The 19614-nt window shown below is 46.1% G+C and overlaps 1 protein-coding gene across 4 annotated transcripts in view; it reads right to left on the bottom strand.

Annotated features, from left to right (window-relative positions):
- The window catches only part of LOC149340395 (kin of IRRE-like protein 2), a 402153-nt gene that overhangs the window by 50276 nt on the left and 332263 nt on the right, over positions 1 to 19614 (bottom strand). For all 4 annotated transcript variants that reach the window (XR_016283604.1, XM_089549155.1, XM_089549156.1 and 1 more), the window contains exons 2-5: positions 17287 to 17598; positions 12330 to 12683; positions 3433 to 3690; positions 1382 to 1484 (exon numbers count right to left, since the gene is read on the bottom strand). Coding sequence is in view for 3 of the 4 variants with exons in the window: in XM_089549155.1 (XP_089405281.1) it covers positions 1382 to 1484; positions 3433 to 3690; positions 12330 to 12683; positions 17287 to 17598 (1027 nt within the window). In the remaining variant the exon portion in view is untranslated. The remainder of the gene's footprint in view (positions 1 to 1381; positions 1485 to 3432; positions 3691 to 12329; positions 12684 to 17286; positions 17599 to 19614) is intronic.

Raw genomic sequence — 19614 nt, 5'->3', positions numbered from 1 at the left:
TGTGTGCACACAGTTCCAGCAGCGCTGGGCTCGCACAGCTTTAAGAACTGACATCCTGCCACAGCTCGTTGTAGCTGCTAATAATGAGCGCGATAGTAAGTGTCTGATTAGCATTTATTGAGTAAGCACGGTATGCCAGGTAGCAACCATTTCCGTATCCCCTGCGGCGAGTATAGCGTGGCGCATTAGCCAGAAGCTTCTTTGTAGTCATCTGCACGGCTGGTTATTCCATCAAGCCATTTCAGCGACTATGACTGCAGCGATCGAAACACAGCAGACGCCAAAAAGCGAGAGAGAGTACACGTTCGTGGTAAAGAGCACGTTGAAACGGCGGTGTACACTGTATGACTTAATAACATGACCTGATTTTACCATAATGAGATTACGCGATGGGCAGAACATAACCCCATAACGACCGTATCTATTAACCGGCTTTCAAAACGTGCCCGTAGCAATGGCGTTTCTAATGGCCTGCCCTCATACCTTATTAAGGTGTAAGCACCAGAAAATAGGGGCATTAGCAAACATTCCCTACCTTCCTTTAGGAAGAACTTATCGATTATTTTCACATAAAGAGCAAAGCATCTCGCTGTATGGCGCATCTGTTTATTGAGTATACCGGTACTCCGCAAATGGCCAGACTGGTGAATTATAGCATGAAAAGCTCATAAGAGTTCGACGGAGCGAAGCGAAAAGATCTGGTTAGAAAATGTACTGCCGATAACTGGGATTGATGCTTTTTTTTTTTTTTTTACACTGGGCGCACAGGTGACTTGTCCCGCCGATAAAGTTTTACAGCAGAATTGAGCTTCGAACAGGAGCGGAGCTGGCCACGCGGTGATACGACGGGCGGGATGTCCGGTTAATGCCTTCTGTCTGGTTGCTGCATATTTCCGACATACTAATTTCATGCTTCAAAAACTAGGGCTAACCATGTTGTACCTATCCTCCTGGGTGGGCATGATCCCTTTTAAAGCTGGTAAGCAGGAATAACAAAAAACTGGTGCTTCAAGCGTTTTTGTGAACAAAACACTACGAACAGTTTTGCCCGTGGATTGCAGTGCCGAATTATCCACAGCCGCCGAAAGAGAACGTGAAAATGAAACTTCGTGTTCTCCATTTCTGTACACACGAAATGAACTGCTCGGCGAAATACACGGGAAAGATACTGTTTCTATTTTCTTAAACATGCCTACAAATACACGTTTACTCCAGTAATTCCGCTGAAGCACTTATTGCTCCTTGTCTCACTTGCTCACATGTATGTGAAGATTTTTTATTTTATTTTATGCGAAACATGAAAGCCAGACTAGAAAGGAGTTGAAGAGACTCCAGTATTTGATCGACTGAATGCGCAAGGCGCAAGGAAATGTTCACTAACTTTGGCACGGGGTTTCCTTCGGCGACGCAGTGCAACGTCATTACGTCGTCCACGTTGAATGTGGCCGGCGACGAAGGCTCCACCTGGATGATATTCGGCCTGTCTGCTCGGTTGAAAAGAAACAAAAAGCAGCAAAAACTACGAATTACAACCCCAACGTGAACAGAAGAAGAGCATCTCTACAAAGCGATCGCCAACACATGGTAAAGTCGGATATCGGTGATCTGACAGTGGTAATTGATATGCGGCCGTCCTGGTCAGACCTACAACTTCATGTGACTCCTAGCTTAGAACTGCGTTGGTGTGCGGAATGTAGCTGTAAAACGATACGTGTAAAACATTGTCTTCAAAAAACAACAGAGTGAAAATCTCGCGTCAACCTAGACACTGTGTGAGTAAAACGTTCTTTCGGAATAGTTGGTTACGTTCACGGAAGTCAGAACGCAGCAGACGGAAAGAGGTATGCGCGCAGGTTTCCAGAAAGCGTCCTTGACACCCTGGCCAGCTGCAAAAAAATACGAACTCTAAAACAAACTACACACAGTGCAAAAAAACGTGGTCATGTTTCCAACCAGTACGTGGCTGATGAAAGAAAAGTGCTCAAGTGTTGCACAGTAAAGTTACTAATGTATTAATGAAACCCATCAGCATGAATTTCGATCGTAAAGCAGCGGCCCATATCGCACAATCCTAAGCCTTCATTTTGAAGGAAATAAAAATAAATATTCAAAAGCGGATGAGATCCAACGGAATGAAACATTCGCGCCAACAAAACAGCCGCGCCCGCCTTCTAGAAATGCCCGCCGCTGGAAGCTCAAAATCTCTCGCAACGTGACCTATAACTTCCTAAGGAACGTTCTCTGCGCTTTCAAATTTCTTCCTACGAATAAAACTGCGCTCGTTGGAGACTGCAGAGAAATTACTACAGACGTGCACTTCCACTCATAACACTGGCAGCAGGCGCTCTAGAGAAAGGTGGAGCCCAAGTTTCGACAGAACTTGAAGGTGCCCGCGGCGCAAGTGCGAACGACAGATGGCTCAGCCATACGGGGCGGTCAGACGCGCATGCACCGTAATCAGCAAAACGGGAGCTATGCAAAACAACGTAAATACCTGATCGTAGCTCGGATTCTAACGCGCTGCAAAGCGCAGTCTAGGGTGAATATTACTGTTTATTTTTAACAAAATACTTGCCTAACTTTAGAACGAACTTTAGGGCGCACAGGTAAGCGAAGTTTCGTACGCGAGGAAACATAGTTGATCCTGCAATATCTGTTTCTTTCTGTGAACAGCTTGAAATGGATATTGGATGTTTCCTTGTTCCTCGGTGTCACGGCTAAGGCTATATTTTGTTTTTTTCCTTGTGTTACCTCTGTTTATTTTTATTTTTGTTCTCTAGGAGCAGGGGTTTTTTAACTTCGCGCAGAGTGGGAGATAAAACAAATGGCAGTGCGAAGTTTGGGCTTCGAAGTTTCGGCACTTCGCCAATCGCACCAGCTTCTATCAGAAAAAGAAAAAAAGATTAGTTTTACGACGACAGAGCTGGAAGCGCTCTTTTTGCGCGATTAGAGATAAGGAACAAAACACGAGCAGCGCAGGAGAGAAGTTTCTTCACTGTTGTTAGTATGTATGAATGGCATTATTTATTGAAGCAATTTTTCGTGAAGGGGGGGGGGGGGGGGGGGAGGCATGCAGTGGTGGCTAAATTTCATAAGTGAACTGTGCCACACAAAATACAGTTAAATGATTTTCTACCCTTCCTTACAGCGGCACTTCGAGTTGACGTTAAGCTTCCAAGAGTATTAACCGAGGGCACTTTCGTCTCCATCTAGCTTTTTTGGTGCGTTATTGTTAACTGCGGAGTAAACGGTACACATGGTCGCGCCATTCTCCACGTCCAATGAAGCTATAGAAGAGTTGGAGACAAACCATAGAAAAGGTGTAGAAAAGTGCAAACCAATGCATAGCTTGCCGGACTTCAGAATGAATGATGATTGCATTCGGACATAAGGTGGGATAATATGAGAAACGAAGGAGAAAGAGCAGCTCACACTTGACGTTGACGGTGACCTGAATCTCCTGGCTCTCTCCGAAGTCGTTCTTCGCCGAGCAACTGTAGACGCCCGAGTCCGTCCTGTGGATGGTGGGGAAGTCGATGCTGGGGCTGATGCCGTAGATGCTCGATTGGCCCGACTTCCTCCACAGGATGTTGGCCGGAGGGTTGGCGTCCGCCACGCAGTTCAGAGTTAGCGAGCCGCCTTCCTCTACTTCCTCGCGTGGGTGACCTTCGTACTTGATCTCGGGAGGGTCTGGGTAGAGAAGCATCAAGGAACAGCCTTTCACCAAATGCATGAAGTCATTTCAAATGTCATATTTCAGTGTACAGTCGCGAGCATCTCAAATGACAAAAGACTAGCTCGGCGAAAAAAAAAAACTGAATTCTTTGCAGGCGATGGCTTTGTGTGGAACTCCACGCAAGACTCAAGGTTCAGGAAGGCTTCCCATTCTTGTTATTGGCGTTTTCGTAAACCGCAGCGTCGTAAACAGAGATCATCACTTCTCATCAGTGATTCATAACTTGAGCTAATCTCTTTTACTCGCGACTGTACATTGCTTGCGTCCCCCTTACTTTGTTCCCTGAGTTGATTCTACAAGTTCAAATCGTCATTAATGAAGCCGCGGTGGTTTGCAGGAATGACCTCTGGTTGCTGCTGTCGCCTATTCACGCTGATGTTTGCACCTACACAGACATGTTGTCCAAGCACTGAGGTACTTGAACGCAGCTCAGGCATTCGTTCCATATGCATCAGTTATATAAACAAAATGCCCTATTTACAATAACATGCATTTCATGCTCTTATGGCTGGATTAAAATAAAGTCTTCACTGGAATTGTAACGACGGTTACAGTATTAGTTCTTACAGTGAACTGAATGAGATGTGAGATTCGTGCGCGTGCACGCACGCACACGCGCGCACACACACACACACGAGCACACACACGCAATCAACATGGCACAGATAACCGTGGCAACGTCACGCATAACTGAATTCGTTTAATTTCCATAGATGCGTCGCGAATCGTGTTCGCCCTTATTCCCCCGTAACTACATATCGTGCTTTACGTCCTGGTAAAAAAAGTAAAAAGACAGAAGTAAGGACAAAGCGAAAAAACGAGAAAGAGAGAGGAGAGGCAGGGGGTTGGGGGAAGTGGATACCTCTAGCGCCACGAAAATCGGCGAAACGCCTCGTTTGTGGATGCGCGAGCCCTGGGAACAAAAGGAGGCGCTGCGCGAAAGAAACCCTGGGGCGAATGCGATACGGCAGGACCGTTCCCTTGTAGCCGAGACACACGGAAATGCGAAGACGGGAAACGCCGGCGCCGCTCCGGGGTGCTCTTTATCATGGTGCCCATTCTTGCATGTCCTCTGGCCCCGCTTCCTCTTTTCCCCCATTCGAATCCCGTGAACAACGAGCGGGCTACTAAGCGGGGAGATAGGGAAGAACCAGTCCCATGCATAAATGCACGCCGAGTGCACACAAGCAAAGGCCCTTAACTAAAAGAAAGGCGGAGTGCATGAGGGAAGGAGATAAGTAAATAGGTAGGCCTTGGGAACGCGTGAAAACCCGGGACGCCTTGAAACGTTGGCAGTAAAAACTGTTACGCAAAGAGCTATGCGAAATTCGCATCCTCTAAGGAGTTATGGAATAGAAAATAAAAGAAATAAGCTTCGACACAATTCAAGCCTGTACTGACTGTAAAAACTGGCCTAACGAAAAGGGAATCGTCGCACGAATAAGAAAAGCGTACCACGATACTGGGAAGACAGTGAACAGAACAGGCTGCAATGTTGACGTTAAAAAGGATAAACAGCAGGACCATGAAAACGTGAAAACAAAAAATCACCAGTTCGAACATACATCGGAGGACTGTAAAGCCAAGGAAAGCAGGAGTGAAACCTATAGCTGAAAAAAGAACAGCAAAGAAGGCAGCTATGCGTTTGTTGTTGTCCTCAAGGATCGCCGAAAAACTTTTCCACCGGCATTTTCATCCGTGTACACCAACCGGAACAAAGAAAACAGGCGCGAAGAACAGCGATATCCCATATAGGCGCCATCACCTTTGGTGCGTGCGAAGACGCGGAGAAGACTCACATAAACTCCAGACAGTTTCCACGGCGTAGTAGGTGGAAGATGGAGGAAAAGCGAACGAAGAGAAAACGCGGCGCCTTCAGTAAGACGGGGTAACGCGGAGAAAGCACAAGAAACACAGACAAAAAAAAACACTAAATTAAAGCAAACTAGGGAGCGGAAGTTTCGCCCCGAACCGTGTCCTCGCGCAGTGTCACCAGCAACCCGCATCTGCATCGCGAAACAGTCCTTTTTGTATTTTTCGGCCGCCGCATTCCCCGGCCCAAGGCGCCGCTTATCGCCTCTACAGCTGGGCGGACGCAAACAGTCTTCAAAGCGTCGGCTGAATCTGAGGCCCCGCCGTTCCATGGCTTCGCTCGCTGCCTAGCCGTGCACGCAGGCTCCGTGAGCTCGACGTCGCCGCCTACCGGGCTGTGTGCTCAGCGGGCTCCTCGCTGCTTTCTCTTCTTCTATGAGTCAGCCTCAGAAGCAGCAAGAGTATGAAAAGGGCGCGCTGCTTGGAGCATTCTTTGCGGAGGACGCGAACTTACTTACGGACGTTTTGGATTTTGGATTGTTTGTTTAAGTTCATTAAACCGTATGGAGAAAACGAGCGCAAACACCGAAGACTTCGGCTGGTAAGGTCGCCAGAAACCTTGAGCTCAAAAAACACGCACAGCGCGGCAGCTCTATGGACTATGCATTTACAAATCAATCGATATCCTTCGATGTCCCCCTCTGTACTTCTCAGTACTGATATGCGTTCGATTTAAGGGGCCTTTTAGTGTTTTAGAAGGTGCACACACACTTACTTTGATAGCTTATTTCGAAGCAACAACCTGCATGAACGAGCCAGCAAATAATTAGCACCTTTCTGTGATCGAACTTGATACATTATCTAGTTTCGAGGGCGCAGTAATAGTCATGGAAGAAAAAACATTTATGTTTATTGTTGGGCCCTGAATCTAATCAGGGAAAGGCCAGCACACAAGTGTAAGCTCATTTCAGCAGTACAAAAGATGGCGACTAGCTTATCGGCTTCGTCTTTTCCAGTAGGCGCTCCACATGACCACGCAATCCATATCATTATGCAGACAATACAAAGAGTTAAGAGCTTTTTCTGTTGAGACAAACACCTTAAAAGTCCCTGCCTTTCTCTTGTAAGCGAGGTGGACGTACAAACAAGGTAGAAATAAAACATTAATGCTCGTCTCTCATTCTTATTTGTTATGATCATAGAGTGGCATGTATGAAGAACATCGTACCTCGATCAGTTCTTGCCTCCTTCCCTGACATGTCGCAAAGCCGATTAACACGAGTTAAATAAAAATGGGCAGGAAAGACTCGTTTCCAGTTAGCTTCTAAATTACACCATAAACTTCATTCCAAGCAATTGCTGTTATAGCTCAACGCTTGTCAATCATGCAGATTGAAATTTACTTGCTGCATCTGGAGAAACATATGCGACCTAAAAGAAATTTTTCTTTATATCACTCATGACCTGTATTCCGTCACCCCCCCTTCCCTCAAATTGTTTTCAATTATAAATCTGCATAGCGCATTGGATTCCGCAGCATGCGAATGAGGCGAGGAGAGGTAGCTGCGTAGGAGGAAAACGTCGAAAACATGAAGGTAACTAATAGATAATACTATATCCGCACCAACAATGTCAGATGTGCAGTAAGAGTAACGGATAAAAATAGACAGTGCGACCCAAAAGGCGCGCTGTGAATTGTAAATAACCCGAGCGTTTAAATTGAGCGAGTAGGTAGGAAAGACATTGGAAAAAAATAAAGAAACAAAAAAATGTTTGTCGCAGTTGTATGAACCAGTAATTACGCGTAGTACTAAGAATAAGACCTCAAACTCGGAGGAACAGGCAAACACACCCCAATATAAGAGCGAAGAAAATGTAATGCATCTGGCAATACAGAATGAAATGAAGAAACTAAAAGCAGCTGACAGCGAGACAAGCGAGATTACGGGGCGAAAAAAAAAAGCCTGGGCTATCAACCTTGCACAATAGAAGGCGAAATAAAAAAAAAAAAACAAGAAATACACTGAAAAAAGAAAAAAACCATCTGATACATGCGCATTCATTCTTTCCCAGCCCGTTCTCATCTGAGCTCAAAGGAAACAGAAGCTCCAGACCCTGGCAGAAAAAGAAAAAGAAAACAAAAACTGCGGCGGTAGACAATGCGATGGGTGGAAACACAGGCAAAAAACGAAAGAGAGATCGGCCATGGCTGGAGAAAAGGTCCTTCTATTCCTGGTTCTCTTTTTCAAAATGTGGGTAGTAAGCCGGACATCAGGTATCACGAACAAAACAAGCAGAGAACAGTATAAAACCAAAGTTTCAACGTCCTAACCTCCACGGCGCGAGCATGAAGAAAGCCTGCAGAAAATAGAAAACGTCAAAAGTGCGCCGATCGAACAGCGAAACAACCCAGAAGGCAAGCGATAGCATGCGTTCTATCAGGATATGTGGCCGGTTACAAAAGAACATCGCACTTCTCTTACCCACGAGACTCCGGAACGCTTGGACTCCCGTAAGAAGCCGAATAAGGCTCACCGGAAAAACGAACCAAATCCTACACCGTGTTTCTCGTCGTAGAGACAGCGCGCGTTTGCTGAAGGCTACTTACTGGCACGCTCTTATTCCCGTTGTTCTTCGAGCTCTCTGAACTTGCTTGAGCTAGTTTTTCGACAAAACTCACAAAATTCGGCCTCCTTAACAAAAGTCTCGTCCGAAAAACCTAGACTAAATGAGTTTGGATAGCGCTAAAAATGAAAATTCAATGACAGAAGTCCCCAGATTTAAATCGCTTCAGATTTATTACAGCGAAGATAATAGATCTACAAGGTAAACGGAGGCTGTTATATGAGACCCTAATTGGATGCGAAAATTTGCGCCATTTAGCGAAATAAGATGCAGTAACATATTCCTCACAACTGAGCTACTGTTATGAAGGGAAAAGAAAATATCTTCGTTTACTCAAACTAAACACGCTCCAGCACAACAGTTAAAACTGATTTCTGTCCATCGCAACGACTGAGTTACGCGCAAGGTGTCATACGCGTGAAAAAAAAAAATAGACTTCTTTAGCGATCTCTCCGTTTTCAAAAGCCAACTTGTGAAAAGACAGGAATAAAGAGGCTCGTGAAGGTTCAGTTGTGACTGTGCTATAGCATCAAAACTCGGCCCTTGCTAGGCCGCGGCGGCCGAGTAACGGTGCAGGTTGTATACACCAGACACAAAAACTAAATCCGGAGCCGTCCGTTGCAACGCGATAACAAGCAGGGGTAATACAGGGGCCACTCGGTTCTGCATCTTGGTCACTGTCTGCTTCATTGTTAATAGTGCGGGTGATTTCTGCGTCTGTGTCAACGACAATAGTGCTTCCAAGTAACGCGCGATAACAAAACGCAATTACACGGCTTACTGGGCGAGTTGGTATATGTCTGCATGACAGAAGTAAGCCAAAGGACCATCGTATCCCGTCTATCTGTTTCGCTCTTGTTCCGTCCTGTGCCTGGATTCCTTCACGCTCTGAAACACGCCTGACCACTCGTGGCTCTGCTATGGCTAGCAGAAATTCAATACATGTCGCTGTAACTAATTCAGGAAGGGAGCAATTCTCTGCTCTGTAAGTTTTATATTTATTCTACTACCCGACAAGGCAGAACCCGGTCGTGCTTGTAAACAAAGAAAGAAAAACTGTGAATATTGAAGTCTAAACGCCAAAGGATACAGAAATACAAGATCTGTAGCTCCGGGCTAATTATGTCGTCTCACAAGAGGCATAATAAGCTGCGAAGACGTAGCCCACTTTTGACGCGGTCGTGTTTCAGGCGAGTGAGATTACAGAAAACAGTGCAGTGTCAGGCCCGCCATGTCCGTCAAACCAGCGAAAAAAAACATAACAAAACAGCAGCTCATGTGTCTCGCTTCGCCCTCGTACCGGACGTCATTAGAAATTCTCGCTCGTTCCAACAAGGCCGACACATGCAAATGTATCGCTCAGACTCAGCAAGACAGCTGGAAGCGCCACTACAAAATGCGAAGAACAAGCCGCACGAAGACAGAGATACACGCCCAACGCATGACAGAAAAAAAAAAAAAGAGAAGAAATCCCGAAGTCAGCATATTCATCAGCTTTTTCTCGGTTTGACAAGTTAATAACCAATTTAATTAGCGCGCGTCCCAACCGACCTTAGCTGCGTACGGTATCGGTGAGGCACGCTTCTTGTGTTTCGCAAGAAGATTTAGGGACAACGACGAGACAGAATGATGAAAGGACGAAAGAGCCGAGCCTAGCGAGGAGGATGGGAAGGAGGGGGAGAGGGGGGGGAGGAGGGGGTTTCGACGACAAAGTAATAGTGCGGTACCAGCGGCGGGGTGCTTAAGCGACATGCAACGAAGTAAAATAAAGCGGGAAAAGAAGAGACGCCAAAGCAGAAGAAAAAGGAGGCATTATTAAGCGCGGTGTGCAAGAGGGAAACCCGACGCCCTTGCGCATCGCTAAAGCTGAGAGCGCTGCTTCAGCGTGGGTGCTTCTTCTTTCCGGCCGCGATCATTAATTAGGCGGCGGCGAAGCTTGTACGGGAAGCCAGGAGTGCTTGCACAAGAAGCGCGGTGGCTAGCGTCTTTCTGACTCTCGACAAACGGGCTTGCGCGCGCCGAACAACCGCTTTCAAGGCAAAGGATGCGTGGGAAAGGAAAAAAAAAAACTAAAAAGTTACGGCATGAAACAAAAAAAAACCAAGAGAGGAATCAAGCTTGTATCATCCGGATACGCGGTAGTGTACGCGTTGTTGACTTTTACTGGGTGGCCTTCCCTCGACACGCAACGTGAAATGTGATGATTGTAGCGTCGTGCACGTTGCCGCTACTCGCCGTGACGGGAAGAAAATACGGCAGGGAGCCTGTGGTACCTCCACCTTTTCAGAGAGATGAAACACGAGGGAATCCTGCAGCACGATAAATGTGTGTGCATGTGCGCGCGCGCGATTATGTGTCCTCAGGCTGAGTACATGAGGCAGTATGTGTACATGCATTGTGTTGTCTGAGGCTTGACGGGACATACAGGTGAGTCCAAAACAGAAACGGGGAAAGGTGGCATTCGGGCACGGCGTGATTTCACAAGGCGAAGTAACACATGTACTCCTGTACAGACGCTAGCGGAAGACGACAGAGAGGCTGAGAGGAGAAATTGATGCGAAGTGAAGACAAACTAGCAAGACTAGAGCAGCAAATAGCAGGGACTTGTGACACGGTGACAAAGCGGCAGACAGGGGAAACCAGAGCGCGCGCGGTGCGATGACAAAAAGAAAGAGGAAGCCAAGTCCATGTTCTACGTGAGCAGTGACATCTAAGACCCGGTGGAAGGTAAAAGAAAGCAAAGAAAAGAATTAGCAAGCACATGCAAGGAAGAGAACATGGTCATCTATGAGGCGTCACGAGAAATAGAAGAAAACACACTAAGGATCTCCATCAGGCAGTCAGAACAGCCGGCGTAACGGGAAACCTTGCCAGCTATGAAGCAAGGAAGCGAGAAAAGGATTGAAGGTGCGAACGAGCAAAGGAGGGGAAGAGGACGGAATAAAGGAACGAAATAGGCTCCCCCAGCACGTGTAATGAAGACGGCCGCGCCTGCTGGCGGCGGGAAATAAAATGAGCTGCCATTATGCCGGTTCACGTTTCGGGCCGGCTTCTCCCCATCGGCCCCGCTGCTTGGCTTGGCCATGTTCTTGTGTGCGACAGTGTTTGCAGAGCCTCCGTACACCTCTTTTTTTCTTCTCGCGCAAGCGAGAACCACCTTCTGCTTATCGCGCCTTGGCACCTACGGTCGTACAAAGGCGCCGGTGTAGCGTTACTGTGCAAACTGTCATTCTAGACCCGGGCTCGATTAATAATGCTGCCCATTCTGAGATTTTTTCTTTCTCTGTCTCCTTTTGCTTTCTTTTCTTAGATATTTAAGTTTCCGCAAAGCCGCGCTGACCCCCGGCGCAGCTTCTCAGCACGTCTTTCTTAGCGCCGTCCTGGCCCGTTAAAGTCAATAAGAAGTGTCGATTCGGTACCTCCATTATATATTAATTACACTGGCAGTCGTTTTGTTACAAAGATTGCAGGAACTGGTTTAACGCACCGAAGATTGCAAATTATCATGTTTTCAGTATATTGCTAAATCTGTGCTTTAAATTTTCTCTTGAAGAAAACCTTCTTAAAATTTGATTAGTTGATTAGTTTGCATTAGAAGTCGTTATTAAGTACGCTTAGTCTTTCGCTGGTACTGAAGCAAAAAGCAGCGAAAGGTCGTACGTGATTGCGGCGACTTCAAGCCTATCATTTACAGGCTCAGTGAGCACAGGAAAGTTGCGATATGCCGCCAGTGATATCAATGAACGAGCAGAAAACATAATGATCCGCCCCTCTATATAGCTGACTATTTACTTGAGGGCTTGCGCAAGATGCTAGACTCCACGACGAAGATACCAGGCGCTCGCTCATGATGCAAGCGTAAACGTTGCGCGAAATACAGCCAACACAACAGGAAAAAACAACATATAGGCCATACAAATCTTCATACGACTGCTCTCGCCATTGAAATAACGCACTGAATGAAGGGCAGAATGCTGAGAACAAGTGATTTCACATGGCTAATATACAATATATCAAATACAGGAATTCACGGTATACGATTAAGAATACGCAGCCACCAAATACGCTGCTAGTTTTTCGTTGACGGGAAACGCTCCATCACCGTCTGCGTTCAATTACTGCAGAGGAAAGCAGGAATTGAGCGCTGAAAACTCACACATGACGTCGAGGATGATGCTGACATCCCGGTGTCCCGGTCCGCCGGACGGGTCCTCGTAGGCGCCGTGGTAGGCGATGCAGCGCAGCTCGCGGCCGTTGTGCTCCTTGACGAAGGTGTAGTCGAGCACGGACTGAGCCTGCCAGGTGCCGCGCTTCTCCACGTCCGTCTGGTTGGTCTGGTTGGCGAGCGCCGACACGTCCTGTCCGTTGAGCTGCCAGCGAAGCGACGCTGGCGGGTTCCCTTTGCGCGACACGCACTGGAACCTCCGCAGGTCGCCCGCCTTGGTCTTGAACGCCATGCCCGGGGTCAGCGGGTTGGTGCCTTCCTCCAGCCGCGGCGGGTGCGGTTGCTCTGCGTCGCAAGTGTTTCGTGAGGGAAATGCAAACACAGTAACTAGCTGTTTCGCTCTCTGTTAAAAGACTAGCATACGAAACCTTTATAAAGACTAAATTAGAGTACGCGTGCATTGTTTGGGACCAACATACTACAACCAACTTAACAGCACTTGAGAAATTCCGCAGGAAAGCTGTAAGCTTCACTTTTGTAGCGTGAGCTACACTGGCCAATGTCTCGCCGTTTCGCGTGCTCTGTTTCGCGTGCTCCCTCCGTCGACCATACTGCGCATGCGCGAGGAGAGAGTGACGTCACTGTGCACAGCTGGCGAGCCTCGCGGCGCGCGCTCGCCGCTGCCGCTGCTGCCACCTGCGCAGAGCCACGGGACGTCACTGCTCACGCTGCGTATATCCTGGCATTGCAGAGATAAGCCACTGCCCATTTTTTCGCAGTGGAGTCGAACTATTTCCGTCTCCGCACCAATACCATCCAACTTAATCCCAACCGTTCAGTCCAGGCGCATTTTTTTTCGAGTGAAATCTGAATATTGTCATATAACCACGAACTCGAAATATATTCTTCAGAGCGCCTAACACTATCAAGAACCTGAGAAACCCGACACTCTCACCCCCTTTCTCTTGCCCCGTACTTTGCTAAGGTCAGTGTATTTTAGCACTCTTTTGTTCCGCAAACATTCACTGATTGGAGCAGTTTTCCAGCTTACTGTGTGCAATAACTTGATCTTATAAGTGACCATGTATAGTATTGCGTGTTGTGTGACCACTCATTTCCTGCTCCTTGTATTTTTTTGCATTTTGATTTTCATTTTAACATTGCAATATTTTGCTTTGTATCCCATTCCATCATGGGCTTTACAGCCTGTAGTATGTAATAAATAAATAGAATAAAATAAATAAACGAACCTAACCGTGAGAGAAGCAATGGAGGGTGTGAAAAGAGGCTGAGAGAAAGAGGCGGCGTAGTCGATGGCTCGACCACGTGAGGTTCCCTAACTTGCCCTGATATCGCACAGCACACGGGCCTTTCTTTTTTTTTTATTTCGCCTCGACTGAAATTCTGACACCGCGAGTTGGATTCGATGCCGCGACCTTGTGCCTTGCAGTCAAACACCGTCAACAGTGAGCTACCGCAGTGAGTACTCCGCCTTGCGGAAAGAATTGTTCCTCTAGATCGAGTACACCCTCTCCAGCTTGATTCATAAGGGCAAGTGATAATGGTTTCATGGTAATGGCCCAACGGCAGCCTAACCATAGAGTGCCGTGGCTGATGCGTTTAGCCTGCACAAGGCAATGATATGAAGACGATGCTTATGAAAGGGCTACGCATGTAAACGGACTGGTGCATACAGCTGAAAACTGAAAACAAAATCATGACCAATAATTAAAGAAATCTGCGAGTTTTCCTCACAGGGTAGTGTAATTATTCGTTGTTATTCACCAAAGCAGGGTGCATGCTATAAGTTATTTTAAATTTATTTGATCTCGGTGAATTCCTCTAGACAAATTGGACTGCCCGGGAAAGACGGCGGTCCGTGGTTCGATTCCCGGATCAGAACGAATACTTCTTAACTTCGACGTTTCTGTGATAGCTGTACAGCTTTTCTTTGTAACCGTGTGGCTGAGCATAAGCGGATGCTGCTATTAATTACTTCCTTACTTTGAATCTACTTATTCTTGGCGGATTCCTATAAAAAAAAAAAAAAACATTAGATCTTCCATCGAGGACCCATGAACATAAAGGCGGCAAGACGGATGCCTTAGTCTTAACGCTTTCTCCAACAGTTTATACAACATTAGAGGTCCCGTTCTTGAGGAAATATGGCGTCAGTCCAACCGCGTCGCCAAAAAGTAGGTGGCTATGCTCGAAACAGCAACCTGCCGTAGCAGTGGCGCATAGCCCAGTAGTAGTAGTATGAGAAGTCCCCCCGACTTATGAATCTATGCAAGAGAAGGAGTACTTATGCGGGAGGGATATCTAATGCCGTCTGATGGTACCGTTATAGTAGGTTAAGCGCCATACAAGAACTATTCCGTCGCAACGAGGCTGACCGCAGAGAGCCGTGGAAAGCTGTCGCACTAGACAGCAGCCTTTTGAATCGCCTACTAACAAGATGGTAGTAAAAGGTGGACATTACGGGGCCCTTTCAAAAAAGAACAGATGACGTGTTCCTGAACAGATTTTTTTTTAATGCAGTTCACCCAATTTTTGTTTCAAAGGCAGATATGAAAAGATCTCTCTGACAGACTTTTCATTATTCTGAAATGACTGAAAAACTATGGGCTTGCTCTATTTGCTACCGGGAATGCGCTTGCTTATACCATCAGTTTTGCGAAAGGCGTCGGCGGCAAGCATCGACCTTGCACACTCTACAATGCAATGTGTATTACGGTAATCTTTTTACATCACTTGAGTCCCACATTCGCAACTACCTAAAGGTACGTTTCGTGACATGCAGACTCTTTTACGACACTAGAGGCCGCTGGTAAAGCAGAGCATGAATGTTTTGTCTTCTTCCCATTGTCGTACATCAATCTGCTATGAAAGACTACCTCACACGACATTTACTTGTTACCGAAGCGACTCGCTTCAACGTTTCAAAGAGGAGTGCACACCACCGGAGTGCTAAACCTGAAAGCCGTAAGGTAACGTCCTAGGAGTATCTTTAGAATATAAAAACACACCCAATTATCTCCCAATCGAACCACGTGATTTATAACAACCCTCTCTCTACGTTAGTAATGAGAGCTTTTCTGAGCAATGTTGAGTTCCACTGCTGTAAACATTTGGCTAGACGCTAAGCACATGGCAGCGCCGTGAAACCTGTACGTATGCCTCCGAGCAACTCGTAAGGACAAAGCTGGCCTCATTAGTGAGCGATACAACAAGCTACGATGATGGAATGATGCTCAATGTGTACAGAAGGAGTAAAACGGGCGTACAGCATTTCAGGGTACGGCGTAGGCATGAAAGAGCTAAGTATGCAGCGCGTAATTGGGCTAACCTGGTTTGTAGGTATACACGTTTGTTTTTTTTTTTGTCGTCGCATGAACGCTGCCCACACAGCCTACCAGCTGAGGAATAGCGGCACTTAGTTTGTGAAGCAATGCGTTTCTCGCGATGTTTGTAAAGGCTCGCCGTTGACTGCATGCTCTATTAATGAGACATTCGAAATGTACTTCACACGCGTTCCAGTGCCCATCTCATAGCAGTGCCAGGTGTGGATCCATGTTTTACAAAGCTTGCGCACCTAGTGGGCGCTGTCTGCTTAGTTAATTTATCAAAGAAATTTCTGCATGAAGACATTTTCATTTTAGTTCGTAATCTGCACCCGTTATGTCCTCGTTGTCGCTCACCTTCCTCTGGATGTCTCTACCTCGACACAGTCGACGTCGATTTTCAAGAAAGAGCACTACTCCGTATACATGCTATTAATAAGGCAATGTCGCATTTACAGGCAACAGAGTAGAAAACGGGGCGCGGATGCGAGTTACAATCTCATTTTCCATTAGCCGAATTTCTAAAAACAATTTTAAATGACTTAAAAATGTACTTCAGGCATTAGCTAATGCAGGATACGTGTACACCTTAGAGCGAATAGAGATCAAAGACTCCTTTGTTCCGCACTCGACTATTCGAAGGTGAATGTAGAGTCACCATGTATGCATGTACAGGGGAATGTATGAAGAGCCAGCACCCTTCATGTTGACTGCCTCCTAACTCATTTCTCTGGCACAGAAAAAGAAAGCGTACTTCGGTGCTCCTAGCACTATGTGAACGTATGAATCCGTGTACACTGCCGCAGAATACTAATCTATTATTTCTATTGAGCTTTCATTAGAGCACTGGAAAAAGAGGAAAGTGAAAACATACACTTTCAAGCGATACCGAGTATTATAACTAGAAATGAAGAACGGTAATATATAGACTTCTCCTGTTAGCAGCATTTTGAGCATTGTGGTCTCAATCAGAATGTACTGCCGGTTGAGCGAATTCCTATGGTGGCGGTCAAAAGTGAACATTCACAACATCGATACGCATAACCCTTTACGTCTACTAATGCGAAATCGCGAAAGGGTTCTGAGAGCTTTTTCACTGAAATATTTTAATGCCATTCTCCTTTAGCATTCTTTGTTGATGAGACAAGCGCCTCTTACAGGTTTCAAGGCTCAAGAAAGCACTCAAATGCCGCATTCTGCCAGTTAACTTTTTTATGCCTCTTGATATTCACAATGGGTAAGAATGTTCGAAGTGTAAATTGACCTTTAATTAATATTTTTCATTTGTATTTTGGGATGTCGCCAAAAAATAGAAGTTTACAATATCACACCTGGCTATCAGTTCAAAATTAAAGACGAGAACGGGATGGCAGTTCTCTTCATAGACGATTTTTAAATAGGTCCAGAACAACGTAATTAATGCGTACAAATTAAAGCACAGTAAAAGAGACACTGTTTTATGAATCGGCAATCAAATATAGACGGTCTCTGCTCACCTGAAAACTTAAATATGACATTAATCCTGAGCACAACTAAATGTTGGTAATAAGTTGATAACGCACTGCCGAGGAGTGCAGTTATTACGAGACGCATTTAAAACTCACCCCTGACGATGAGTTTCACTACGTTTGAGTTGAGTGGCGCGTCTTGTAGCGAGGCCCTCGTCACCTGACACTGCCACGATCCGTCGTCCTCTTCGAGGTTGACCTTTCTAATGTGGACCGAGCAGTCACCGTTTGGCGGCTCCCGCTCGAAGTCATACTTGTCCGGGATCTTGCCCAAGGCGTAGCCGTTCTTGAGCCACACGCACTCGCCGCGCCGGTTGCGGACTTTGCACTCGAGCATCACCTCGCTCCCAGGGTTCACTTCGGCATCACTCGGAGTTGTATCGAACTCCTGGACTCCGGACACCAACCCTAGAAAGAGGCAAACAAAGAGAGGAAAATTTTTGATATTCCAGGGCAAAGAAGGCATAAAGTTGACGCGCTTAATGTCCGTTTCTGAAACCCAAGTCACGCAAAGCAGATTATGAAGCCCTGCACCAGCCTCACCGCACCGACTTCATTTCAAGTGCTTGTTTCGCGCACAAAAGAAAATTTGCGCATGATCAGCTTGGAGGCTTAAGACCGGCTAGGCACGTCTGCGCGGCATATTGAAGTTTATTTTGCAAGACTTATTGCAGCTGTTGTGGCCGGAAATACAAATGAGAGCTTAGCTTTCACGGCGAAAAAAAATGCTCGCTGCGAAAAATTCTCTGGCGAAAGCGTTGCCTTGCGACAATAACTGAACTTTTAAAAGAAATTACACTTATGTTAAATAGCGCACATGGAATGTGTTTTGTTGCAATTCCCACAATTACGACAAAATTTCTCGAGCTTGGCAAACGACACAAAGTGTGTTCCTTGTTTGGCTCTTTATTTAAATAACTATAAAAGCTTGGTCAACAAGAACATGAATAAGTAATGTTCTGTAATACCCTCGTGTAATTTCCTGTAATGCAATACCCTGGGACGAGGGCCCTTAGGGGTATTGTAAATAAATAAGTAAATAAATGTAGCACTGGCTAAAAAAAGGAATTTTTGGGAACTTCTACAAGGACAGCAGTTTTTTTTAACAGCACACAGCACAGACACAGATAGCAGGACAGATGACAGCACAGACAAATGAAAGTGTTGACTGTTTCGACACTGCGTGCCCAATGGGATGGCGTAAAACGCCTAATCCGTGCAGGCCTTTCTCTGAACTTGCCGATACTTCCTGCCGAAACAATTCATTTCTGGTTCGTTCAGAGCAATCTATGAATCAGATCAGCACGCCATGATACAATCTAATTGAAAATTTATAATTGATTTTCAGGAAAGGAAATGACGTAGTAAATATGTCCCAAATCTCGGTGGACACCCGAAAAGCGCCGTAAGAGAAGGGATAAAGAAGGGAGTGGAAGAAGAAAGGAAGAAAGAGGTTCCATAGTCGACGTCTCCGGAATAATTTCGACTACCTGGGGATTTTTAACGGGCACTCCCATTGCGCAGTACACGGGCGCCATTTGAATTTCTCCTCCATTGAAAAGCGGCCGCCGCTGACGGCTTCCCGGGTACTCCCGGGTACTCCGGGTACTCCGGCTCAGTAGACGAACGCCTTAACCACTGAGCCACCGTGGCGGGTCAGAATCTAATCAGGCTTCCTTTGGTAGGTAACAACGGGTTCCCTTGAATCGCTGCTTGGAAAAGAGATCGCCAATATAGGTAGAACTGCAGCATGAACAGAGCGGGGAATTTTTCGCGCGAATTTTGGCAGCGAAATTGGAAATTACCAGAAAGAGTAATCGATGCGATTTATTTTGTTCCCTTGCGGGTTTTGTATAGAAACAGAAAAGGCTGTAATGACATAGCACCGCGTTCTTGTGCAATATTTATCGAGAACAGCGACTGTTTAAAGCGCGGGAAAATTAACGACCGCTCATAGAAACAATTGCTGTTTCTCAAGAAAAAAAAAACTTTCAAAATTTTCTTCACTTCCATGTTTCTGGTAACAGAAACTGGAGGTTATATATTTTCATTGAAGACTAAAAATACCCAGACGCCGCAAGCTGATCTAATGTTCAAATAAAATTTTACTTGCCGGGCGAAGAATAGAACAAGGTTCCCAGAAAATAAAAAAAAAACTGCAGTTGTCCAGGTATCGCAAGCGGCGTATTTATTCACAGAAACTGCACGCGAGAGACCAGGGCCGTTAGTTAGTTTTCCGCCTTACGCTACTACTGAAAAAGAATCACTTCCCGTTGGCCTGCTTATTATTTATTCATAACAGCTAGTTCAACACAGATGCCTGCTGTGTACTCGTGCCGACGTGAAAGACAATTCCTAGTTAATAAGCCGCCGTTAATTCCTGTCCCGATGATGATGTACTGCGAGCTGCATTTCTCTTGGAGA

Source organism: Amblyomma mixtum, chromosome 6 (genome assembly GCF_055824585.1).
Source record: "Amblyomma mixtum isolate Tamu chromosome 6, ASM5582458v1, whole genome shotgun sequence".
NCBI classification, from domain to species: domain Eukaryota; kingdom Metazoa; phylum Arthropoda; class Arachnida; order Ixodida; family Ixodidae; genus Amblyomma; species Amblyomma mixtum.
The sequence above is the reverse complement of the archived record's forward strand: the minus strand, read 5'-3'. Positions and strand labels throughout refer to the sequence as shown.